Source organism: Alexandromys fortis, unplaced genomic scaffold (assembly GCF_014885135.2).
Source record: "Alexandromys fortis isolate MF-2015 unplaced genomic scaffold, M_Fortis_MF-2015_v1.1 scaffold_189, whole genome shotgun sequence".
Taxonomy (NCBI): domain Eukaryota; kingdom Metazoa; phylum Chordata; class Mammalia; order Rodentia; family Cricetidae; genus Alexandromys; species Alexandromys fortis.
In genome coordinates, this window is record NW_026068081.1 from 2,275,725 (window position 1) to 2,302,304 (window position 26,580).

The window sequence follows — 26,580 nt, forward strand, 5'->3', positions numbered from 1 at the left end:
CAGAAATAAACTACAGAATAAGCTTTATTGAATTTATTTGCTTTGTGTTAATCAAAAAATAAGAAAGTTAAAAGAAACAAACCTATCAGAATACATTCCTAGGCAATGAAAAACCTTAAGCTTATGATTAAAAATTGAGACTTGTTAGTAATTGGAGAGATATCATTAATGGGGAGTTCTCATAGTGAGAATGATGCAATGACTACATGGGAAAAACTGGGGAAGGGAAGTGTTAGAACTAATATACTGTGATTACCTATGTTAAGAGCATTAGTTTAAACAAACTATTCACTATAGAAAAAAATGGAATGAAATCCAATCAATCAAAAACTTAACATTATCAAAAGGGCAAAGCTAGAGGGCCAAAATAAGGAGATGTCTTATAGATTAAATGAAAAAAAATCAGCATGTTGTACAGTGTGACATTATAGCATCATCAGCAAAACCCAGCACCAGTAATTTAAGTTAGCCATAGACTCTCATTGCCTTTCTAGACATGGTTTTGAATGGGGAAGCATCCAACATAGATGTTCAAGATGCATGTCTGCTTAAGCAAAGCAAGCACATGACAGAAGTAGATGTCCTTTGGATCTAGGGGAAAGGAGCTAGATTTACTGTTAAGGCATTTAAATGTAGATCTCTCATAATGTTTGCTGGACTTGAGAGATAGAATAAATGTGTATAATTTGACAATGGAAATGTTAATTAAGGTGGAAGAAACCCATCTACCATAGACGATACCATTCCCTAGGCTTGGATCTTGGACTATAAATATAAAAGGAGAAAATTTGAAGCAAAATGTGGTTGTTTTCTTTCTTCTAAGGCACAATGTCTGAAGTTAATGGTTTCGCAAAACTTTTCTGGAGAACATGTTGGGTTTGGGGATATTGGTAGTGACTTTCTGAGGGTTAGACATTAGTAGTATGTATTTCACTCAAATAATTAAAAATGTTAATTGCTATTTCTAAAGTTATTTTCCTTAATAAAAACTAGCTCTAGAAAAACTGTTGTATGGAATTACCACAGCTACTGGCAATTACTACTGAAAATGCTGAGGCTCCATCCAGGAGCTATTCATTGCAAGATGTCTGGCATTTGGCTCCATGCTTGGGCTTTCTTCTTGGCCATTGAGAACCACACAGGCTCCTTGGGTGGCGCGACTTTGGGTGGCACACTTGAAGAGCGTCTGGTGTCTCTCTCCCTGGTATATGGGTGAAGCTTGTTCTTATCATCAAACACAACTGAAATCACAGCAAACAATACACTGTCAGAAACCCCAGAGACACTAAAGCACACGTGAAGATGAAATGCAATGGACCATTCTTTCAGGTTTGCCCTGATCCCCCAGTTCTTAGTACTTTCCAACCACTATTCTCTTAGAAGGCAGACTTATAAAAATCAGAGCTTGGGCAAATGGCACAGTAAGTACGTATGTCCAGGGGCAGCATCAGGTTGGAAATAGCTGTAGGATCATAGCCATGGGAAGGGGTGTGAGATGATTCCTGCAGTGTAACAGCCCATCTTTTAACTTTTGTTATTTCACGAGTTTATACTTTCAAACTCAAAATGTCACCCAAAGGGAAACATTTTACCTATTCCCTTTTTTTATACGCCAGATCTGTTTTCACCAGTCACTGACATTGTGAAAAGAACTGATGACTCAATGAATTTATCTAATAAAATCCAGAGAAATAATACTCTATCAACCCCTGTGTTCCGACAGACTACTATCTGTTCCCCAACTCCACTCCCTTTGACTAAAAAAGTGTTTCTCAATTCTAACTACACATTGGAAACATCTAGGAACATTTAAAAAATACCAGTGTGTCTGAATGTGATGGTTCGTGCCTCTAATTCCAGCATTTCAGATGCTGTGACAGGAGGACCAGGAGTTCGATGCTCTAGCTTGGGCTATATTACTGAAATCAAATGACAACTACAACAACTCCCCCCCCCAAAAAAAGAAACACAAAAACTGGCAGTGCTTATGCAATTTCTTGAACCCACTGAATCAGTAGGGATGGAGCGAAGGCTGTCTATCATTTAACAATATTCCTGGTGGATCTATTCTACAGGGGAAGCCAAGAACCACATCTTAGGAATATACTGCTCATAAGACATGGATCAGTACGATCACAGCTATTTCCTCAGCCAAATAATGGGTTCCTGAGTCGAATGTAAATCATCCTCCTCTCCAGTTTTGATGAGGGTCCGGGGGATGATGGTGTGCCAGAGACCAGAGACCTTGAACCAGACCAATGACTCATGGCAACGAACATTTGTGGATGGGGCTGATTGGACAAAGGATACGCTGTGTGGCACACCGCAGTTCTCAATGTCACTGGGATGAACTAAGGCCGGAGTGATAGAGGACCAAGGTGGGGTTTGATGTTTGTTTGTTTGTTTGTCTGTTTGTTTGTTTTGTTTTGTTTTAAATTAAATTTTGGAAGATTATTTTTGAGGCATGCTGCAGGGATGAGGGGTAGATGTGAAGGGACTGGGAGGTGCACAGGATTGGGGTATAGGATGTGAAATTCCTAAAAAAATCAATAAGTAATTATGTTATTTAAAAAAAAAAAAAAAAACCTCATCCTCCTCAACATCAGCTCCTGCTGAGGAAATCCCTCTGGCACATAACTCTCACCAATGAGGTCACAGTCTATCATTTCCTGTCACATTTCTTTGCAGCTTTCAACATCATAACCCCCATGTCTCACACCCTCAGTCAGAATAAAGGGCTTGTGAAGCAAGCCTTTGCAGTAATCGTGAATCCGTGCTGATGGGCCGATACAGTGGATTATTGTCAACAGATTCCATTGAGGTTAGAACAGGTGAAAGAAACACTGCCTTGCTATCGGCTTGAAAATGGCGTGGTACTTTCCTCTCCTACCTAGCCACAAGAAGATTTTGTGCCTTGCCTCGATCGCTTCTTCAGTGAGGTGAGAGACTAGAAAAGGCTATGGAAAATGCACACTGGACTCAGCTATAACAATTGGATTTCCTTAAAGTAAGCTAATGTCTGTGGCATTTCATGAAAGAGACATGAAAGAATAATGAAGCTGGCTCGATCAATAAGAGGAAATACATTGCCTGAACTTGAAATTGCAAAATGTTTCACCACGTTCCTCGGGGCTTTTTTGACAGGTGAGAATGAGTACTTTCACCTGATTTTGTAGACTTAGACAGCCTTGACGACTCCTCTCTGGGAACAGTGGAATAAAAAGTCATTCTTGAAGGGATATCAGTTGTGGGTTCTGGTTCCTGTAATAGCAAAATGAAAAGAAAACCTTTGTAAGCCCTTACAATAAAGACAGCAAGCTACTTTGAAGACAACATGGTGTGAACCCTGTCCTGGGTATTATGAGTTCAACAATAATCAGAAAAAAAAGATAGAGGATATAGATAGTGATGCAGAAGTTTACCTCTGGCTAGAAATCTCTAACTATTAAAAATTTATTATATAGATCAATAACAAAAGTTAGCACAAAGCTCCTTGGGCTTGTAATACACATATTATATATATATAATGATTTATTTGGCATATATTATTTAATTATGTATCTATTTGTGTGTGTGTGTGTGTATTCAAGTGGTTTGCTGCATATATGTGTGTGCACCACAGGTACTGCCGCTGAGGTCAGAAGAAATATTGCATCCCTGGAACTGGAGTTACACTTGGCTATGAGCTGCTCTGGGGGTGCTGGGAATGGAATCCATGTCCTCTGAAAGAGCACTAAATGTTCATAACCACTGTGGAATCTCTCCAGTACCAGAACTTAAATTATTAACAAATCCCAAACTGCAACAAGTTTGCCACCTCTCTTTCAGACCAGGAAGAAAAGCTGTCTAGTAACACAAATAGTGTAAACAAACTGATAAGAGAATACATTCTCTCTTGTCTATGACCAAAGCATCCTGACTGCTCCCAGTCTCTTCTCATCTCAGAAGCTAAGTAGTGCTGGAGCTGGTTGTTACTCGGATGGGAGAACAACCTTCTCTATAACATTGTACCATCACTTAGCTGTGAGCTAACAAGATGTGATGGTTCCAAGCAAATCTGATCCAGTTGGTTGAAGTAAGCACTATATGATCTCTACCTTCCAAAACTGTTTGGTATGCAACTAGAAGTGCTTTTTCCACTAGGAAACGATGTAACTGTATTGCGTAGCCTTTTAAAGTTGATCTCTACACAACTGTTCTAAGTCAACCGTTTACACACACTAGGGTATTTTCCCCTGACAAAAGAGGTAACCAATGACAAAAAAAAAAAATTGGAAAGACCTTTAAAGCAGAGTGATGATTAAAGCATGACTCCCTTAATAAATTTAGTAAGCACTTCTATAGGATCTCAGAGACCGCTTTTGATATGTAAATGTAAGTTGCTTTCTTGAGGTTCGTTTTCTGCAGATTTCCTAAGAAGAAAGCATTATTCCATCATGCCTATCCTCATGTCTAGTACATCCTGTAACATTTTAAAATCTACAGGTAAGTGTGAAACCAACCAAATCGGTATGTAGTAAGTGTGAACATCAACACCTAAAAGTACGTATTTAGGGACTGATATGGAAAGGAGTGCATAACAAAACATTAAATGAAAAAGAGCTCCCCTTCCCTAAGCTTTCACTACCCAGTTTTAATTACACATGGTCAATCACAGTCCAAAAATATTCAGTGGGATTTTTCATAAATAAACACTTGATAAAGTTTACACTGACTGCCATTTCTAGTGGCCCAGAATCCTCATCCCTTATCATACCCACCTGGCTGTGAATTTCCCTTTGGTCCAGCATCCCACACTGTATGCTCATGTTTCCTGTCTTTTACTTAGCTGTCTTAAGTGTCTGATGCCCTGGGATGGTGTCATCATGAGTGCCCCAAAGTGCAAGAGCAATGATGCTGTCGATTGAGACCCAAGAGAGAGAAGCTCTAAATGGGCCTCCATTGCACAAACAAGCAGAAATCCTGGACTTATGAGGAGAATTTGGAAACATCTTAGGCTGAGGTTGCTAAAATATATAGTAAAAATAATTCGAACTTTGAAATTGGGAGGAATACTATCTTTGAGCTCAGATTTGAAAAAGTTAACCATCATAACATATAAATAACGAGTTAAAGTGGAAAGGACATTCAACTACAGGGCTCTTTACTGTGTGCAGCTCCCCTCAGAGACTCTTGGGATAAAGGGGCCTTCTGTGTTCATCGTTTGATTCTCATTGATGAAAAACATGTGCATGTACTTAAAGGTATAACAAATAGTTGCTCCGTTTTTCCTTTACTTGTTATCTCTGTCTTATTATTTCTGCTTGTAGTAATAGGGCTGTTGTTTTATCTCCTTTTTTAGGCACCCAATTTCATGGAATTTCACTTCAGAATATTTCGGATAAGGCTTGATTTATAGACTCTCTTCATATCCATTACTTTTCATAAATGCTGTAAGAGCGTCTAGGCTGTCACATTTGTGTGAATACAAAATAAAGAAGACTTGTCCTTGGCTAATGCTCCCAATAAGAGATGGTCACTGCGTGTCTGGCAGAACACCCAGTGCAAGCTCCGTCAGTGGATCCACTAACCTTTCGTGGACTCTCTATGCCTGGATCATATTTTGACTCATATTTTTGCTCCTTGGTCCCAGCCCTAATTTCAGGTCTGGTCTGGGGTTTTTTAGGGAACTGGGAGGCAAAGCCCTTTTGCCTCTGTTTTGCCACACTGATCCAAGATGGTTCTGTAGTGTAATCTGACTTCAAACTAGAGGTCTTTTCTGAAAAAAAAGAAAGGAAAAGAATTAGAAAGGAAGCCAGGCAGAAAGAGTCTTCAGTCTGATTTAGGTTGCCCACAACAGTGTTCCAAATAGGATCATTTCTGGTTGCCAATCAAAAATAGAGACCATTTAGGGAAGGGCCGTTCTCTTTTGTACCCTTCCTACAAAGTGAGAAGGCGGGATTAAGTAGTTAAATAGTTGCGCGTTCAAATGGGCATACTGTCTCTTAGTGAATCCTTTCTTTCCTTTAGCCATCCCGCTTCCCATCCCCAGATCAGGATAGGACAATGGTTGTCAGACAGGCTGAGAAAATTCTCAAGATGCCAAAGACTCAGATCATTGATACAATCCCTCCAACTCTAAGAAAAATCTTACAGATTGTTACTTCTTGGTCCCTTGTGCAAATGTCACTGTGAAATAGGTGTGATCAGAGGCAGAGACAAGAACAGGCAGGGATGATACTAAGGACACAATGTTTTTTGAAAAGAGTAGGGCTCAACAGGTCACCTTGATCTGGAGTAAATTAAGATGATTTCGTATTGCTCTTGATGAACTGGGTTTGGGGGATCTGATTGACAGATTAAAGTGACATGGTGTATGTAAAGTTATTATTTAATTTTTAGGAACTCGTGGGATTCTGCCCAAAGAACGCTCTACATGAGGTAGATGGAGAAGGGAGAGGAGGAGGTCCTGCGTCTATTAATGAGAAGTAAATGGATGCCCTGACCGCTGCCTCCTGGGGAAAAGGAAGAGTGCAAAGGAGTTACTTCTGAATATTTTCATCCAAAATGCAGCACTAGCCCCACCTCTAAATCCACAGCTAGTTCTGTCAAAGCCATACAGTTGGAAACCTAGAGGCCACGGAGTCCATGGCCCCATTCATCCAAGGCTTTGCCTTACAGGTCTTCTCTCTGGAGAGACAAAACTCTCACCTGGAGGTCGGAAAACTGTTGGCTTCTTGGAAATGCCTTCAGATCTGGGCCTGCTTCCTTGCTTTTGCGCACAGCTAAGTGCTTGGCTGGACTTCTCATGGCCTCCGCTGAAGCCCTGGGGAGTTCCTTTGCTTGTCTGTTCTTTGCCTGCTGGGACAAGCGGCGCGATAGGCTCTGGGCTCCCACTCTTCTGGGAGACTCTCCGCAGTCGCACTCCGAAAACATTTTCGACATCAGACTTGCTGGTGGAGGGAAACGAAGAACACTCTTTTTCGTCACGGCGCTGAGGAACTTCCTCCTTGGAGTAAGCGCCAGTTGAAGCAAATGCTTTCTGGGCCAGAACCCAAGTGAACTTGCCAGGTTTGGTAACGGAAGTTGGGGTGCTTTTAATGAAGTCCCCATAGCCTTGTGTGTCTTTCATGGTTTTCTTTGTAGAATCTGGGCCTTTTGGCATGGACCAGCTGCCAGTATTCTTCCTAGAAGTGGCTCCTTCCGTGGCAGCACTAGAACTTACGTAAACTTGTCGCTGATAGTCAGAGATCACTAAAGCCTGAGCAGACTGACCGGGAGGCCGATGCCCCTCAGAACTGTGCCACTCCACAGGAACATTTGCAGGAGCTGTTGATAAAACCGGTGGCTGCGACCTAGCTACATCGAAGCCTTGAGAAGGCTGTGTGGAAGGCGGTTGGACTTCGGACCTCTTCCACTCTTCGGGAAAACTGACAGAAACCGAGACTTTCTTCCTGTCTTCAAGCTTTCCCAGGGACTGAGAACTGTCCACTGCAGAGCTGCTCCACTTCCCAGGGGCGCCCTTAGAATATGACACAACTTCCTGGGACTCTTTGGGTTTTCTGGGCGACTGCGGAGGCTGCTTCAGGGGCAGCTTCTTCAAAGTGGTGTCTTCCTTAGGCTTATCCCAGTTCTGTAAGAACGCTTGCTCCTCCAGTTTAGGCTTCACCAAAGATCTGGAAGGACGGCTTCGATTCTGAAGCACACGTTTTCCATAAATGGCCGTCTCTCCAGCAGTATTCTCTGCGAAGATTTGATTTGCCATAAATTTCACAAAGGACTGGGAAGGAGCGCTTCTAGCCTGTTGTTTCTTAGAGCTGTCTTGCTCATCAGCACTCTCCAGACTGGAGGGCGTGTCCTTAACTTTAGAACTCATTAAGAACGGGGTGGCAACTTTGGGAGGCGGTGGCTTCCAGGAAATGCCTTCCTCAAAAGAAGGACTCTCGCACGTTGAGGATGTCTTCTGGACTTGAAGTTTTGTACTGCTTTGGGAAGGATTTCTGGGAATCCATGCCTCCTTATAAACGTCCCCTTCTTTGGCAAAACCTTCTAGACTGGAGGCTTGGCGCTCAGACTCAGGACCCAACCATGGATGAGGTCCATATTTTGAAGGCATTAGCTCGATAGGAATGCCCCATTCTCCAGAAGCTCCCAATGAATCTGAGGAAACTTCTTCCTTGAATTCTGTGCTTCTTGGGAGTTGATGTCTTCCAGGCTTCATAATTGGAGAAACTCCCTCACTTGCCGCATAAGTCTCTGGATCTACACTTGACTGGAAAGAGAATCTAGAAGGCATGAGCTCCACAGAGCCGCTCTGTGGTACAGAGAGAGCCACTAACTCTGTGGAGACTGGCTGTTGGACTACTGATCCCATCAAGGGCTGAGAAAGCTCTCTGGGAGCTGGTGGATCAACAGGAATGCTCCATGCTGCTTTTGTAGCCTTGTCTGGGGCTGCAGAGATTTGTTCAAATGGAGAAGTTGGCCATGGCTGCAAAGGGTTTCTAGGAGACAATGGCTCTACAGCGACTTGTTGTATAGATGTGTTCATGGATCCTGTGGAGGCTGACTGTCGGACTACTGATCCCATCAAGGGCTGAGAAGGCATTCTGGGAGCTGGTGGATGAATAGGAATGGCCCATGCAGCAGGAGCGTTGCCAGGGAGTATTTGCTCAAAGTTAGGAGGAGTCTCCCATAGCTGGGAAGGGCCTCTGGAAGAACCTGGTTGTACAGACATGATCTCTTGGGCCTCAGGACTATCTGAACCTGTAGGCACTTGCTTAAATTTAGGGACAGGCTGTGTTTGGAAGATATGTTGAGTAGGTGCGGACTCCATAGGGTTGCCCCCTTGAGTGGAAGCATGCATTGGATCTCGGGTCATCTGTGGTTGGAATTTGGGCTTTACTGAGGGTTGAGGAGGCAATAGCTCCACCAAAGAGGCACCTTCTACTGAGGTACTTTCTGCGACTGGTTGACTTTGAGGAGTTAGTAAGGAATGAGTAGAATATTTGGTGTGCAGTGGGCCCATGGCAATGACCTGAGCAGCGACAGCCTCGGATTCTAACGGCACATTTTGATACGGCTGCTTCATAGGCTGGGAAACGGACAGGGACACATGCTCCATAGAAGAGTTCCCTTCGAAAGCTGTGCTCTCCGAACCGGAAAAAGATTGCTTCCCTTGAGGCTTCAGCCATGGCTGGAAAGATTGTGCCAGAAGCCTTGAATCCATAGGAACACCTCTTTCAAAAGTCGAAGCCTGGTGCTGGGTGAAGGGTTTCAACAGGGGTTGAGGAAGATGCTGAGGAAGCAGGGGCTCCATAAAATGGCTTCCCTCAAAGGCAGCACTTTCTGCACCCAGTGAAACTTCTTCCTGGATGGTTGGTCCCACTGAAGGCTGAGAAGAGTAGCTGGGAGACTGTGCAGCAACACATTGTTCAAAAGTGCCAAGCTCTGGGCCTGCAGCAATATCTTGCTCAAGTCCTGGTCTAATTGGGGGCTGAGAGTGGTGTCTGAGAAGCAGGGCCTCCATGGAAGCTGCCTCTCCCATGGTCGAAACGTCTAGACTTGGGGGGATATTTTGCTCAATGGTGTGCACCGCTGGGTGCTTCAAAGCCTTTCTAGGGGATGGTGGCTGCATAAAAATGTCCCAGTCAACAGCAGTGCTCTCTGCAAACACTTGATGCTCAGACTGAGGGCTCATCCATAACCTGCGAGTGCGGCTGGGAGGGAGTGACTCCACGGGACTGCTTTGTGCTCCAGAAATGTTCCCCAAAATGGGGAGGTGCTGCTGAGTACCAGGGCTCACAATGGGTGGAGAAGTGTGTACGGGGTGCACTGGCTTGACAGAACCACTCCACTCTTTTGGGATGCTCTTCGAAACTGGGGACACTTCTTGCTGGTCTCTGGACTGACCCAGGGCCTGCTTGAAAGGTTCAGGAGGCTGCTCTTCCTCCGAGCTGCTCATATCCTCAGAACTGTGATACTTCTCAAAGTAACTGCTTGACTCTGTGGAGACTTCGTTTTCTTCAGACTCCAGCAAGGCCTGGGAATATCTCCTGGAAGCCAACTTCTCTTCAGAGACGGAATGGATGATAAAACTTGCTGATTCTGAGCATCCTTCAAACTCGTCCAAGGACTGGAAGGACTGGGCAGATGTCATCTCGCAGCTTCTCTGATTGTCTGAGGAACAGTCTGATTCTGAGAAGACTGCTCCAGCTTTGGCTTTTCTGAGAGGCTGCTGCCACCCTGTCTTGCTCAGTTCGGCATCTGCATTTCCTGCTTTGAGGAAGACATCATCATCTTGAGGGCTCCACAGAAGCTGGAAAGAATGCGCGGAGCCCAGTTGCACTTCAGAACTACTCTCATACTCTGAACTACTGTATGAATCGGTGGAGATTTCCCCTGCAGGTGGCCACCTCCTGAGGGGAAGAGGCGACATGGGCATAGACACATCATCTCCTGCTGTAGTGCTTGAAACACTTGCTGAAAAGGCCCGAAGGCCACCTCTGGGATGCCTCCCTTTGGGGTAAGTTGTGCTCTCCGAGGCTAATTCCTTTCTTGGTAGAAACTTTTGCAAAGCAAGGCTGGATGCTTCTTTCTCTTCTCCATGGACTTGAGAAGGATGCGTACATGCTTGGGCCTCCGCTGTCCTCGAGACAGTGGCCTCTTCTTGGCTTGTGGATGCTTGTCTTATCAGTGAACTGGCTTTCTCCTTTTTCTTCTTGCCTTCAGAAAACCCTCCTTTACGGCTGAGTAGTGGACTGCTCACCGTGAATTCTGCCACTTGTGTAGGTGTAGGCTGTGGTGCTGGTGTTCTTTGGGCTTCAACATCTATGGTAGCCATTTTCCCCTTCACATTCCCTTTATTGGAAGACATCTTCTGAGGAGTAGTAACCGCTGCTTCTGCAGTTGGGTTCTGCTCTGTGCTTTGCTTCTCCAGACAAAGCTCCAAGAAAGAGTGCTCCTTACCAATCAAATCTTCAGTAGGTGAGGAGCCAGCTTTCCCAGCCAGGTCATATTCTTTCGTGGATTTTAGAAGGTCTTTCTCTACTAAACCCAACTCGTTTTTGAATCTTCTTCTGCGTCTTCTTGGATGGGATCCTGAAACAGAGTGGCCTGTGCTGGAGGCAGCATCAGTACTTAGAGACTGATGTCTTGTCTTCTTCTTATCCTGAGAGTCAGGTTTGTAACTCTGCTCCTGGCTTGTAGGCCCTGTACCAAATGTAAAAAGGAAAGATGTGTGTGCTTTCGACTTCCTAAAAAAGTACCACTCTCCCCTAGCTATGTTTGCTACCAAATTCCCTGATATGAACATGGAACTATGCAGGAGACATTCCCTTGTTCACTGCCAGCTTTAAGGGATGGAAAATGTTTCTAGTGAAGGGCAATTTCGATCCTATGAGCAGATAGTCTTGGACTGGGTCATTAGCATGCCAATGGTCTGCTTGACCATTAGTGTGAGATTCAAAGGAGACAAATGGTGATTTTTGTAACAATGATTACATTTGAGAACCCTAACTGGAGCAGGAGCAAGGGGGATTCTTTTTGAATGACTTTTATTTTATTATTGTGTGGATGTGGATATTTTGCCTGCATGTAAGTCTTTGTACGATGTGTGTGCCTGGTGTCTGGAGAGGCCAGAAGAGACCTCAGATGCCCTGGAACTGGAGTTACAGATGTTTGTGAGCCTCCTGCATCTGTGAGGTACTCCTTCGGGACTTTTTCCTCTATAGCTCAGTTTGATCTAAGTTAACAGCCCCCGCTGTGCTGGGTTCTTCTTCACAGACATTGAGTCTGACGCGCCACCTAGTGGTTGCATCTGCAGCATACAGCACAGAGCTCCTTGATTTAGGGCCTGTGTTCTTTCTAAATCAGGCCCTTCCTGTGGAACAGCAACCACTTTCTCTAAACTGGAAGAGAACTGTGACTCCTACGAGAATAATTCGGGGGAGCCAGTTCCATTGTTCCTATCTTCTTGCATTGTCGGGGAAGAACATTGAATAGGCGATCACTAGCTGCACTCCACAGAACTCAGCAAGCAAAGCCATTTGAAAGAACTGAACACATTTACAAACAACGTGCTTCTCCAGTTGGAAATTCATTTAGATAGGATAAAAAAAAACATGTGGGGGCTGGAGAAATGGCTCAGCTGTTAAGAGCACTGACTGCTCTTCCAGAGGACCGGGGTTCAATTCCCAACACCCACATGGCATCTCACAACTGTCTGAAAATCCAGTTCCAGGGGATCTGACACCTTCACACGAATGCACATAAAGATAAATAAATCATAAAAAAATTTAAAAAAACATGTGTGATCTTTTCCACAAAGAAACCATTGTTTCTGACGGTTTAGGAGGAGAATCTCGGGCCATACTTTTGTAAACATATCTTTAATTTAATTAAAAGTTTTGTTTTGTGATTTTTTTTAAGTAATGCATCTGGGAATATACCTCACAGAGGGTCCTTAACCCTTTCCTACTGAGATAGGCAGCAAACAGTATACCAGAAGGGTCACATAGAGTCTCCCACAGTGGACAACCTGCCTCCCTGGCTTGTGGTGAGGTGCCCAGGGCCCTAATACATTCATAGGCTTTCATTATTTTTTAATTCTGGGTATGGGTACATACATGTAGGTGCCCACAGAAATCATAAGTGTCAGATGCCCCTGGGACTGGACTTACGCACAGTTGTGAGCTGCCTTATTTGAATGCTGAGAACCAAACTGGGGTCCTCTGGAAGAGCAGTGCACGCTCTTAGCTGCAGAACCCTCTCTCCAGCTCACTTGTGTGTATCCGACACACAAGAGGCCCCAGGATAGCAGCCCTGGGGAGAGGGCATTTTTGTTTATCCTCCCAGCACACTGTACTGACCGAGATCCACGGACGGGCAGTGAAGGGATTCTAACCTGTGCTGTCCCTTTTGTGCTCCTTCCGGTCGGTGTGTTTTGTCTTGGTTGTGGCCTTTTCTTTAGTCACCAGTGAAGCAGGCTGCTTTTCCTGCTTTGCTTTGGTCTGAAACAAAATTTCAAAGGAAAACAAAAAACTTCATTTTGACTGCCATATTCCCCAGATCTTTACACAAGTGACCAAGGCAGAGGCAGCATGCCAGAAGGTTCACATAGTGGAGAGCCTGCCTCTTTGAGTGATGGGTAGGTGTCCATGGGGCCCAATACGTGAATAGGCTTTGGCCCCTAGGCTCCTCAGTTGAGAGCTGCCCTCTCAATTCATATTTCATCTGTGTTTTAAAAGCAAAATTGAGATATCTTTTATAATTTTCATTTTTGAGATTATGATATAATTACAACATTCTTCCCTTTCTCCTCCTCCCTCCAAACCCTTCCACATCCCCCTCTTCGTTCTCTTTCACATTTATGGTCTCTTTTTTCATTAATTATCATTATATGCCCACACATATTATGTGTGCACAAATATTCCTAAATATTACCTGTTAGATCTATATAATGTTGCTTATTTGTATGTTTTCAGGGCTGATCATTTGGTAAATTAATTGGTATGCTTTTCCCTGGGGAAGACTACTTTTCCCAATCTTAGTATTTCTTAGCTGTCTGTAGTTACTTGTGGTGGGCTGAGGCATCATAAGATTTGTCCCAGTCACTTTGACATGTCTATGTATGTGTCATTGTTCCACTGATCTCTCTTTGTACCCATCTTTTTAAATGGGTATTGGGAACCAAACTCGGGTCCTCACACATGTGATATTTTTATTTTTATATATTTATTTTACATCCCAACTGCAGTTTCCCCTCCCTCCCCTCATAGTCCCAACCATACCACCCCCCCCCACACACACACTCTTCCTCCTTTTCTATTCAGAAAAGAGCAGGCCTCTCATAGGTATCAACCAGTTGCAGTAAGACCAAACACTTCCTCATGCATTAAGACCATGGAAGGTGACCCAGTATGAGGAATAGGGTCCCAAGAGCTAGACAAAGTATTAGGGACAGCCTCTGTCCTCAATGTTAAGAGTCCCACAAGAACACAAAGTTACACAACTGAAACATAAATGCAGAGGACTGAGGTCAATCTCATGTAGGTTCCCTAGCTGTTGGTGCAGTCTCTGTGGGCCCTGATACAAAAATATTCAACCAAATACTTGCAAAACAAATCCAAGAACACATCAAAAAATTCAGCCAGCATGACCAAGAGGCTTTCATCCCAGAGATGGAGGGATGGTTCAACATACAAAATTTTGTCATGTGATCCACCATATAAACAATCCGGAAAAAAAAAACACACATGATCATCTCATTAGATGATGAAAAAGTCTTTGACAAAATTCAAAACCCGTTCATGATAAAAAGTCTTGGAGGGATTCAAAGAATATATGTACACATAATAAAAGCAATATACCACAATCTGATTGCCAACCTCAAATCAAATGAAGAAAACTCAAAGCAATTCCATTAAAATCAGAGACAAGACAAGGCTGTCCATATCTATTTCATATAATACTTGAAGTTTTAGTTAACATGAAAAGGAGATCAAGGGGATATAAATTGGAAAGGAAGAAGTCAAATTTTTGCTATTTGCAGATAGTGTGATGCTATACATAAGCAACCCCAAAAATTCTATCAAGGAAATTCCTACACTGATAAACATCTCCATCAAAATGGCTGGTTATAAAATTAATTCAAAAACTCAGTAGTTCTCCTCAATACAAATGATAAACAGGTTGAAAAAGAAATCAGGGAAACAGCACCCTTCACAATAGCCACAAATAATATAAAACATCTTGGGGTAACCTTAACCAAGCAAAAGAATAACCTTTATGACAAGAACTTCAAGTCTTTGAAGAAAGAAATGGAAGAAGATATCAGAAAGTGGAAAGATTTCTCATGCTCTTGGATAGGTAGGATTAAGACAGTAAAAATGGCAATCTTACCGAAAGCAATCTACAGATTCAATTATTGCATCAAAACCTATCACAGTTCTTTACAGACCTTAAAAGAACAATACTCAACTTCATATGGAAAAACAGTAAAACCCAGGATAGCTAAAACCAATCCTATACAATGAAAGAACTTCCTGAGGATCACCATCCCTAATTTCAAGTTCTACTACAGAGTAATAACAATAAAAACCTCATGGCATTGGAATAAAAACAGACAGATGGATAAATGGAATTGAATTGAAGACCATGACATAAGCCCACACACCTATGCACACCTGGTTTTTGACAAAGTAACCAAAATTATACAATGGGAAAAAAAGCATCATCAATAAATAGTACGACATAACTGGATGTCGGCACATAGAAGAATGCAAAAAGAGACACATCCACCACCCTGCACGGAACTCAAGTCCAAGTGGATCAAAGATAGAACCCGGTAGAAGAGAAAGTGAGGAGTAGCCTTGAACACGTGATTTTAAGAGAATACTTTAAATTTTTTTTGTTTTGTTTTTAGATATATGTATGTGCTGTGTCTTTGTGTGGGTCTGTGCACATGGGTCTGCAGATACCTAAAGAGTCCATAAGAGGACATTGGATTACTGGAGCTGGAGTTACAGGCAATTGTGGGCCACCTGACATGAGTTCTGAGAACCAACCCTGGGTTCTCCGTAAGAGCAGTATGAGCTGGCAACCATTGAGAGATCTCTCCAGAGTTCTTTGCTATGATTCTAACTTATTAGATCTGCCTAAATATAGCTTGACTTGCTAGTAACTCATGCAGAACTATTTGGCAGCGTGTGGAGGTCTTTGGAAGGGCTGAATTCTGAATGACTGGAATTGCCAAAAGCCCGGTCTCGGAAAGAGTGGAGCAGCGCAGCAGTTTATAGCTCATGGGTCTCATACGCTCAATCAATCAATGAATCTTCATCCATGCTAGGCTTGAATACTCTCTGCAGAGAGGACTGAAGGGATTTCCAGGCACTTAACCAATAAGTAGGTTGAACGGGGTTAACTCTGTTTCTGCTTTCCCCCATTCCCTTTTATAGAAGTTTCAAATCAACGGGACATTTCACGCAGTCAGCACAAGCTTGCTCACCCACGGCACGCATCAAGGGCAGGACAGTGATATATGGGCATTACTATCCCTACTAAAGAGTGTGGATCACCCATCAACTGTGTCCAGCTGTGGCCCTCAGGCAGCACATGGCCACATGTGGCCAAGGGTATCTATGAATGTGGCCTAACACAAAGCCACAAACTTAAAGCTTGATATTTGGGGCGTCTTTTTTAAAAAAAAAATTCAGTTGCATGGTTCTGAAGCATGAACTTTGTAGATAACAATGCCATGGCACCATATTCAAAGGCGGGACACATCTATACACGGAGAGTTTCCTTAACAGCAGAGGGCACAGGTCAGAACTCGTCTTTTCTCTTAGAATCTCTTAGAAGACTTACAGAAGAGGAAGCTGTCTTCTTCCTCTTCTGTTTCCGGGGATTTAAAGCGATCTTGTGTTTAGCAGCAGAAGAATCCAAGCAGCCTTGTGAGGTGGCTGGGGTGCTGAACCCTGAGAGCCGCTGAGCGCTGCTTTGAGAAGACTGCGAGAGATCAAGCTCCGAGAACAATTCCAAGCCGCTCTGGAGGGTGAGAAAAACACATGACTCAATCCATGCAGACACTGGCTCTGCCCTTGAAGCCAGAGGTGCCTCTTCCTTGTTGAGGAAGGCTTACGGAACCCTTTCGTGCATGACTGCCCTCTTTTCTTCCCCTTCCTGTGCAAATGTCACTTTGGGTCCTTTGTAAAGTGAGAACTAGGAAGAAATTGGAGTGCTTCCTCACTCCGGAAGCAACCAGGGTGTCCTGTTGCCCTCGCAATTGGAACACATAGTGGAGTTTATGAGGTGGAATCCTTGCATGTTCTCGTGTCCCATCTTCCCTTCTTAGTGACAGGAAGACACTTGTCTAGGGAGCCAGGCGCAACCTTGTACGAAAGGAACCCCGTGAGCTCTGGAGCTGCTGTATTGGAGTGCATGGAGAAAATCCAGTTGGAAGAAGGCCCCTTTGCAAGCTCTGTTTTCATAGAGAGCACACTAACTTTATATTTACTGTTTGTGGGTCCAAAGCTGACGGGAAGACTCTGGGAACTGACTTTTCCCACTTCCAGTGAAGCATAGGCAGAGCCTATAGCCTTGTCCTCCTTGTGGTTGGTTCCATCTCCCAAAACTATTTGGATCTGGGGCACCTGGTTGCATCCCTTGGTAGGAACTTTGAAATAGTCCCCTGGAGGATTATGGACATAACATTTTCTATACCCTCAAGAGACATGCATGAGGTCACCTACTCCTAAGTACCTGCGAAGAAGTCACATTGAATAGCAGGTAATGGACATCATGTTTGCTCCCAGACATCAGCAGCACATGACAGCATGTTCCTTTTGTGTTTATCCACTAAGTCCTTTTCGAAGTAGAGTGGCATGGTACCAGGGAGCCCTTGGCAAGAGGCAGAGTCTACATGCAGCCACATTGCCTACGAACACTGTGTGCTGACACGGGGATATCTTCAGCTGCTTCTCGAGACTTTAGCTATGGTCCTTTTATGGTCTGTGATTTCAGTGTGGGGGGACTGAGCAGTGTTAATGGGTCGGGGTACTGATAAACAGAGATCGCCTTTCTGGCTTTACCTCTAATCTAAAGGAACACTGCAGCTGTTTTGGGGGTTCAACCACACAGCATTAGCCGAGGCCCCAAGCTCTTCTTAACTTGTTTTTCGACACATGGATTCTTTGTGTAGCCCTAGTTGTCCTGGAACTCGCTCTGTAGACCAGGCTGGCCTCAAATTCAGAGATCTGTCCATGTCTGCCTCCCGAGTGCTGGAATTAAAGGCATGTGCCACCACAGCCTGGCTTTCCTTAACTTCTTTATGCAACTTCATCCATTAATTTATAAACATCCCTCCCCAGTATAGTTTATTTGGCTTAAACCATCGCCTACAATCACTAGCTGACTGCTCAGCACATGGAATGACATCTCGTGCTTTGCTGTTCTGAACTTCAGAAAGACCATCTCATAGCTCTGGCTCTTGCAAGTGTATGAGTACCATCTATGCCCCAGTTAACTTCACGTGACTGTATCCCCCTCTTGCTCCTTTGTCCTCATCTTCTTACCATTTACTGATCCAGACACACTGCTGGTTTGCTTCTTTTCAAACAATCCCAGCATGCTCTCCAGGGGACTTTGTACCGATGGTGATGGGTCTGGTATCCACCTTGTCCACGTAGCTAGCTCCCTTCCTCACTTAAGTAAGTCTCTGCTCAGAATCTGTCTTCTCATGGAAGCCTTCCAAGGCCAACCTACTTTGAACATTTTATCACTTATGTGTGTATGGGAGGTGCTATGTATGTGCATGCAGGGAGCCTTGCCCATTTATGCACCCATGAAGGCCAGAGGTCAACACATCAGGTGTCCTTCTCTGTCCCTCCCCACTGCTGTGCAATATTAGTTGAAGATGTGCTACATCTGTTTATGTGGTGGAGCATTGGTTTAGCGATGCAAAGATGTGGCGAATTGCTTTGCTGCTGTATTTGTTTTAACTCTTTAAAACTGTGTTACTGTGCCTGTCTAAAACATCTGATTGGTCTAATAAAGAGCCATGCGGCCAATAGCAAGGCAGGCCCGCCAGGCAGAGAGAATAAATAGGAGAAGAAATCTAGGCTCAAGAGAGAGCAAGGAGCAAGAAAAGGAGAAGGAGAGGAGGATGCGAGGGGCCAATCCCCCAGTCGCACAACCAGCCACGGATTAATAAGAGAATAAAGGCATATCAAATAAAGAAAGTTAAAAATTTCAGAGGCAAAATGCAGAAGAAGAGAAATGGGTTAGTTTAAATTAGAAAAGCTGACTTGAAACAAGCCAAGTTAAGGCTAGGCATTCATAAGTACGGATAAGTCTCCATGTATTTATTTGGGAGATGGGTGATGGGCCCCCAGAGTGTAAAAACAAGCAAACAAACAAACAAACTACAATCCATCTTATTTCTTGAGAAAAGGTCTTTCAATGAATTTAGAACTTGCCATTTTGCCTAGACTGGCTGGTGAGCCCCTGGGAACCATCCGTCTTTGCTCCTTTCCTGCTGGCACTGAGGTTACAGATGCAGGCGCTGCCACACCTGGTTTTTCCATAAATTCTGAGGCCGGGTCCTCCTGCTTGTACAGAAAGAAATGTTACCCATTTAGCCATCTCCCCAGCTCCAGCTCTGACATTTTAGGGTCCTCTTTCTTACATTGTCTTTCCCCTGACACTTTCACCACTGTCTTATGTGCTTCCTTTCTAACCTCTTTCATTGCCCGTATTCCGCCATTACAGTTTGAACTTCATAAAGAAGAGTTTTTATCTTTATCTATCAATTTATTTATTCTGTGCATCTTTGTGAACAAGCATGCACACAGAGACCAGAGGATAAGTTCAGATGTTGCTTCTTGAGTGCTAACTGCCTTTTCCCCTTGAGAAAGATTCTCTCACTGGCCTGGAACTCATGACGTAGGCTAGGTATGGGTAGCTGGCCAGCCTTAGAGATCCACCTGTCTCCACTTCTCCAGAGCTATGATTCGATATCACCACACCTGGCTTTCTCTTTTTCCTTTTTTGGAAATGAATTTGAGGGTCAAACTCAATTCCTTGTGATGACATGATCAGAAATGTGCTAACTGCCCACCCCTCGTTTTGCCTCTTTATACTGAGTATACTCCTTATAATATATACTTTTTATATACACTTTCTCTGTGTATGAGTGCATAGCTGTTGTTAAGCAATGATTTTAACTGGTGAATTAATTGTTAAAAGCTTCCATCAGATTTGTCGAGCAAGCGCCTCTGTTTCCTGGGTCATTTTAGTCATGCCAAGACCTCACTGTTTCCAATTAAAAGACACGCCTTTAATCCCAGCACTAGGGAGACAGAGATAGGCAGATCTCTGTGAGTTCAAGGCCAGCCTGGTCTACATAGTGAGTTCCAGGACAGCCAGGACTGTTACGCAGAGAAATCCTGTCCCCCCCCAAAAAAAAAAAAAAAAAAAAAAAAACAAGAAAAAAAAAGAAAAACCAAAAGATCTAGATGTAGAACACTAAAAGGATACCATACCATGCAACTTGCAACTTGCTTTGTATGAAAGTGAACGTAGGGTGTGAAAATAGTAAACAATATAGACCACTTTTCATTCAACTGATCTCTCATACCTTGCAGTATGAACAACTACATAATAGCATTCTTTGCTACAGTGACATTCTATAGTACAACAGAATGATCAGGCCAGGGAAAAACCTGTAATTTTCCAAACTGGGTGTATAGAAGAGGGAGTTCATTTATTCCCAATCACAGTCAAAGCCAAGAAGCTATCAAACTTAACCCCAACCAGTAGTCTTCTTGTACTAGGTCAACTCTCATTGATCTAAGTCCTGACCTACATATATCCTCCAACCCGAACTAAAAACTACAAAGAAAAATCCCCTTACTATGGGGCCTTGTACTCAGACATATGATTCAAACTAGCCTCCAAAGCCTCTTTCGTAGGCTCACAGTATGTTGTGTAGAAGTGGCATAGCTTTATATTTACATAGTTCCTTTACCCCACCAGTGGTGTAAACAAACTGTATATTCTCTGGAGTTCTGGACCGTATTTCTTAGCAAAGGATTCAGGGACTCCCCCATATTAAAATCATCTAGAAGTGAGTGTTGAAATGTACATTTGGGGGACATATCAAGGCTTGACGGTAGCTGGGGGTGTAACTCCGGGGTAGAGCATAGATTTAGCATGTGAAAAGCCCTGAGTTCAATACCCAGTATCCGAACAAAATAAAATAGATCTGGAGGCTAAGAATATCAGACGAAGGACCTTCAAAAGGTTTAACAGACTCTCTGATTTTTATGATAGATAATTTAGGGCCAGAGTGGAGAATAAAACCTGACAACTGATCTAGCACATCTTCAAATGAAAGCACATGGAGCTCTTAAATAATCCCATCAATTGTCTTAGAGGAATCTACAGATTTCTTCTGGTTCCTTCTTATGCCTCATCTCTACCCTTAGCCATATTGTTTAGTGTCTCCCTAAAATAGTTACCAAGGGAGTCAATCATAAGAGAGTGTGAGTTACCCAGGAAGAGCAAATCATATCCCCTTCTGGTAGGGTTCTGGAAGGAAAGGGGAGGAAAGGGGATGGAACTCCTTTTTCTAGTTCTCTTTCCCCAGCTCCTCCATCTGAACTCAGACCAGCTCACACTAACTGTACCCGTGTGCACAGTGTTGAGGTAGATGGAGGTGTTTTCCTCACATCTGTGGGTAAGGAGATTGAATATGGACATCCTTCCTGGGGAAGAAAGCTAGTTAGGGCTTTGGGAAAAGCAAAGGGATCCCTCAATACTGGTTTGTTGTGACTGGACTGAACACTCTTGTTATTAGCTAGGTTAATGGGGTGCTTTGAAAAAATAAAACATATTTCAGTCCCATTTCCCCTCCTGTCAAGTATCTAGACACAGGAGGAAGCAGCTCGTTCAATAATGAATCCTTAGGTCATTGTTTCAACAACTACATCATTTTCTCTGTGTGTTATTAGACTTCCATGTCTTTCTTTGTAGTTATAAGATACTGGTGAAGAGGTATGAACAACCAGCCTGCCTCCATCATAGGTTTAAAAGCCATCTTAGACAAACTAGGTTCATTCCTGCTTATGATTTATTATGTTTTCAAGTGTTGGATTATGCCACACCTGTAACCCTAATGACAAATGATTCTGTACTTCCTGTTCCAATAATGGTAATTATGTCCTCATTTCAAAAATTGTTTATAACCATCTTACAACCCTATCTTTGTTTTAAAAGGTTATATGACCACCTATGACTACCATGACAACCATGATATGACCATCTTGCAGTCATGTCTTTGTTTCAGGTGTTTGTTATGACTAACTTGTTATGCTTATATTCTGCTCCTATACCCCCTATCCCTGAGCTGTAAACAATCCTTGTCTTCCTCGCATCCAATGCTGACCTCTTGAACCCCACTTTAGGGGAAGGCAGCCCATGTACATGAAAACAAAAACATCCTTTATTTTATATGGCCATGGTGATTTGAGTTGTATCTTCTCTTTGTATCTTTGGGATTAACAGAGAGAGAGCAATTGGGTCTGTTTCTCAGGATGGAGAAAAGTCGTGTCTTGTGTTAAATAAGAATAAGAGTCATGTGCTGTGGCATTGTCTATAAGCAATTGAGAGGCTGCAGCAGGAGAATTTGGAGTGCATAACCAACCTAGGCTATGTGATGAGAGTCAACCTTTAAAAATTGGAAAATCTGGGAACTGTTAGCCTGAGGTTTCATCAAACAAGGCCCTGTGGTGTGGAATGTCCTTCTGTATATGTGTTGCTTATTGGTTGATGAATAAAACTGCTTTGGCCTATGCCAGGGGAGAATAAAAGCAGCAGGAAATATTAACAGAGATATAGGGATTGTAATTAATATAGTTTCTGTGTGATTATTTGGGTCTGAGTGGCAGGGAAATGAATGAGCAGTCTCTGCCTACATATGGCACCCAACGTGGGATGACTACATCCACATAAAATCTGAGAGAGCTTGGAAAAGGATTCTAGACATAAAAAAAAAGTTAAGTACAACTTCTTGGTATGCATTTTTTTTTCAGATAGGCTCTGTTTGCTGTCAGCAATCAGAGGCACAACTCCTTTAAGAGAATTCTTCTTGACTCAGTATTAGAGGCAAAAAAAAAAAAAAAACCTGCTCAACTTCTTTAAGGGAAGGCTTCCCAGCATAAACTCTGGTTCTTTTGAGAATTCCTGCACTTAAATTGGTTTTGTGGGCAGAATGCTACAAGTTGCTTGATGGTGGCATGGGCCAACTGCTTCCCAGAGTTGAGGTGATGAGCATGGCTCTCACCCAGTGGTCCCCATAGCTGGTAGTGAAGTACCACCACCATGTTAAAGGCCAAGAGAGGTGGAGCCAGGATCCAGGGCTGCCATGACCACACTGCTTACCATTTTAAAATGCTGCTTGTCAGAAAAGGATTTCAGATACAAAATAGGACACATTCAGACATAAAAGACATCCGAATGAGACACAGTGTGCTTAAAAATGTACATAGGCTTAGGAGAGAGAAAAAAAGGATGTAGGTGGGTCTTCTATCTATCTATTGCTTTCATTGGTTAATTAATAAAGAAAACTTCTTGGCCTGATAGGGCAGAATTTAGATAGGAAGAGTAGACAGAACAGAATGCTGTGAAGAAGGGAAGTGAGGCAGATGCTGTAGCTCTCCTCTCAAGATGGACGCAGGTTAAGATCCTTCCTGGTAAGCCACCACCTCATGGTGCTACACACATTATTAGAAATGGGTTAATCAAGATGTGAGAGTTAGCCAATAAGAGACTAGAACTAACGGGCCAGGCAGTGTTTAAAAGAATACAGTTCCCGTGTAATTATTTCGGGTATAAAGCTAGCCAGGCGGCAGGACACAGCCCGCCGCTACAGTAGTTCCTTACTACAGAATGGTGCTCCAAGGTGGTAATGAACTCCACATAAAACCTGAGAGAGCTTAATTTTGAACATAGAAAAAACAGAGTTTAACACAGCTTTTTGCTGTTTGTGGGTGGCATGCTACAAAGAAATTTTCCTGACTCAGCAGCTGTAGGAGGAAAAAAGCTGCGCAGGTTTAAAATGCAGCTTCCTGGGGCTGTGCTGCCAGTGCAAACTCTGGCTATAAAGCATTTCAATGGCTTTTATGGGACTGGATGATTGTGTTCCTGCTCGGGATCTGGAAGAAAGTAACTGAGACCATGCCCTTGGCTCAGCTCTTCCTGCCTGGGCAGATGGCGGAATCAGACTTAGGCAGGCTGGAGAGCATGGTGGATTCCTGCTGCCATACAGAGAGATGTTTTCAGACTACACAGTGCTCTGCGTGTCAGATTTGGCTGTAACTTGGATGAAAAGAGTTTCTGTGCCAAACGCTCAGTATCAAAGTTAAAGTGCTGAGTGCGGCTCCTACCTGGCGGCCCAGAGCTAGTAGAAAATGATATGTCCTCCATTTTGAAATTGGAGAGAGGTGGAGCCAACATCCAGAGCAGCCCTCCGCTCTGCAGCTCAGAGGCACAAGTGACTCAGAGGCACAAGTAGCTCCACCATGCTGAACTGTGCTGGTCTCAGGCAGGAACTATCGTAATTATTGTAATAACAGCACAATTAAGGTTTAGACTGGCAGTAAACAGGAGGTACAGTATTATCTCTACATGGCGCAACTTAAGTTTTTAAGAAGTGCTTAACATTTTAAGAAGTGCTTTTGGATAGTAAAAAATTACAGATTCACAATAGGACAGATTCAGACATAAAAGACCACTAAATGGGTCACAATGTTGGATGAATGTATGCAGGCTTGAGAGAGAGAAAAAAAATATACAGAGATTTAAAAAAAGGGGGGTAAAGTCTTTAAAGGGACAGAGTAAAGATAGTTATAGATTAAAAGAAATAAAGAAAAATAAGCCACATAAAAATGGAAAATTCACAGAGAGTCTGGATTATGTACATTGTGTTTTCTTTAAAATTTATGACTGTAAAGGAGCCAAGTACAGAGAGACATTTCATTATATGGGCTACCAAGCTAGACCAGAATGGATATCATAAGGGTATGACGTCAGAATTTGGATCTAAGGATATGATGCTTTGGAGAGGGTCTTCTTATGTTTTCACAGAGGATGAGACCTTGTAGATTGCTTCTATCCAAATTTGTTATGATAGACCACGCCCTCCTGAAAGGTTGCTGTGAACACCCTCAAAAAATTACTTCACTCAACTGCCGACTGAGATGAACCTGGCACACAGGTTACACCATAAAAGACCTGATTAACAGCGCCCCCATACAGCAGGAAGCAGTTTGGAGAGAAAAAACTGCACCCATGTTCCCAAACATTGTTTATAAATGTTCTTTTACATTTAAAGGGGGATATGATATAGATATGAATAATTTACATTGGTATAAATTTTGCTTTATTGGTATTAAGTTAAGGTTAATTTTGTTATATGTCTATGTATTTCTGATCTTTGTTAAGGTATTGTGATTGTGTAGTTCATTTAAAAATGTAATGTATAATTAGGAAATATAGGTTATTATTGGATAATCATCTATAATAGTCATGCTTGTAGTCATGTTAGTTAGATTTTCTAGATGTGCATAGATATATTTCAGTTAGATAGGCATTCTTCATATCTTTCAAAGACTGCAGAATATGGCATTTAATGTTTTAATAACTTAGGGCTGTTCATGACAATGAGACACGTCTGCTCCTGGCAGCACCAATCTACTTCAAGAGGAAGATGGACATCGAAGAGGATCCTTATGGAGTGGGTTAGCCATTTGGGCAAGAAACTGCTCTTGCCTGGACTGTTGCATAAACTGGACACAGAGAACCCGCAGAGAGAGGACTGCTGAACTTGCCTAAAGGTGAGATGGTCTTTTGGGGCTCCTGATTCATTAAAGAGTCTGCGAGACATTCTGCAGGACACAGCAGATAGTGACTGAACTGTCTTTGAATTTTCCTGCTTCATGGAAATGTCTGCTGGATACTATGGGCCTGTAGGCCGAAGATGGATGCCCCAACGGTACAAAAGAACTTTGGGTGATTGTACAGGCAGCGAGATGTCTCTGTCATTTCTAGAGTTTGGAAGTTGCTTATTTCTTGTTTGCTTAGGTAATATTATATTCTTCTGGAGTCTTTGATGGAGTTGAAGAATGGTTAGCTATAGTTATAGTTTTCCTTAGTTATGATAAAAGATAAAATAGATATAAATACTGTAACTGTAATTCTTGATTTATAACTGTTTTGCTGTATGTAATTTTACTATGTTAAAGTGAAAGTCTTTCTTTTTTATTTAAACATAAAAAGGGGAAATGATGTAGGTGGGTCTTCTATCTATCTGTTACGTACATTGGTTAATTAATAAAGAAAACTGCTTGGCCTGATAGGGCAGAAATTAGATAGGCAGAGTAGACAGAACAGAATGCTGGGAAGGGAAGTGAGGCAGACGCTGTAGCTCTCCTCTCCAAGATGGACGCAGGTTAAGATCCTTCCTGGTAAGCTACCACTTTGTGGTGCTACACACATTAATAGAAATGGGTTAATCGAGATGTGAAAGTTAGCCAATAAAAGACTAGAACTCATGAGCCAGGCAGTGTTTAAAAGAATACAGTTTCTGTGTAATTATTTCAGGTGTAAAGCTAGCCAGGTGGCGGGACACAGCCTGCCACTCCTACTACAATAAAACAACGTCTTTAAAGAGACAGTAAAAGTAATATTTGTGCAACTCATGTAAAAATGTAATGAATGATTAAGAATTACAGATTAATCAATAGTCATCTGGAATATAGTCATGTTAGGTTTTCTAGATATACAGAGATATATTTCAAATGGATAGGTATTCTTCAGATCTTTCAAAGACCTACAAAACATGGCATTTAAAAGGTTTTAAAAACTTAAACTTTTCTCAACAGTGAGACATGTCTGCTTCTGGCAGCACCGATTACTTCAGAGAGACTGATGGACATTAAAGAAATTCGTTATGTAATTTGTCTTCAATGTGGCAAGGTTAGCCATCTGGGCAAGAAACTACTCTTGCCTGGACTGCTTGATAGTATGCTGTATGAACTAGACATGCAG

The 26,580-nt window shown here is 42.8% G+C and overlaps 1 protein-coding gene across 1 annotated transcript in view; it reads right to left on the minus strand.

Annotated features, from left to right (window-relative positions):
• Positions 1-888: 888 nt before the first annotated feature.
• Kiaa1210 (KIAA1210 ortholog) overlaps positions 889-26,580 on the minus strand; it is a 53,143-nt gene continuing 27,451 nt past the window's right edge. Inside the window, exons 6-12 of the mRNA XM_050121954.1 lie at positions 16,342-16,521; positions 12,881-12,986; positions 8,850-11,187; positions 6,691-8,636; positions 5,571-5,758; positions 3,165-3,261; positions 889-1,241 (exon numbers count right to left, since the gene is read on the minus strand). Of these exons, the coding sequence (XP_049977911.1) occupies positions 1,075-1,241; positions 3,165-3,261; positions 5,571-5,758; positions 6,691-8,636; positions 8,850-11,187; positions 12,881-12,986; positions 16,342-16,521 (5,022 nt within the window). The 3' untranslated portion in view covers positions 889-1,074. The remainder of the gene's footprint in view (positions 1,242-3,164; positions 3,262-5,570; positions 5,759-6,690; positions 8,637-8,849; positions 11,188-12,880; positions 12,987-16,341; positions 16,522-26,580) is intronic.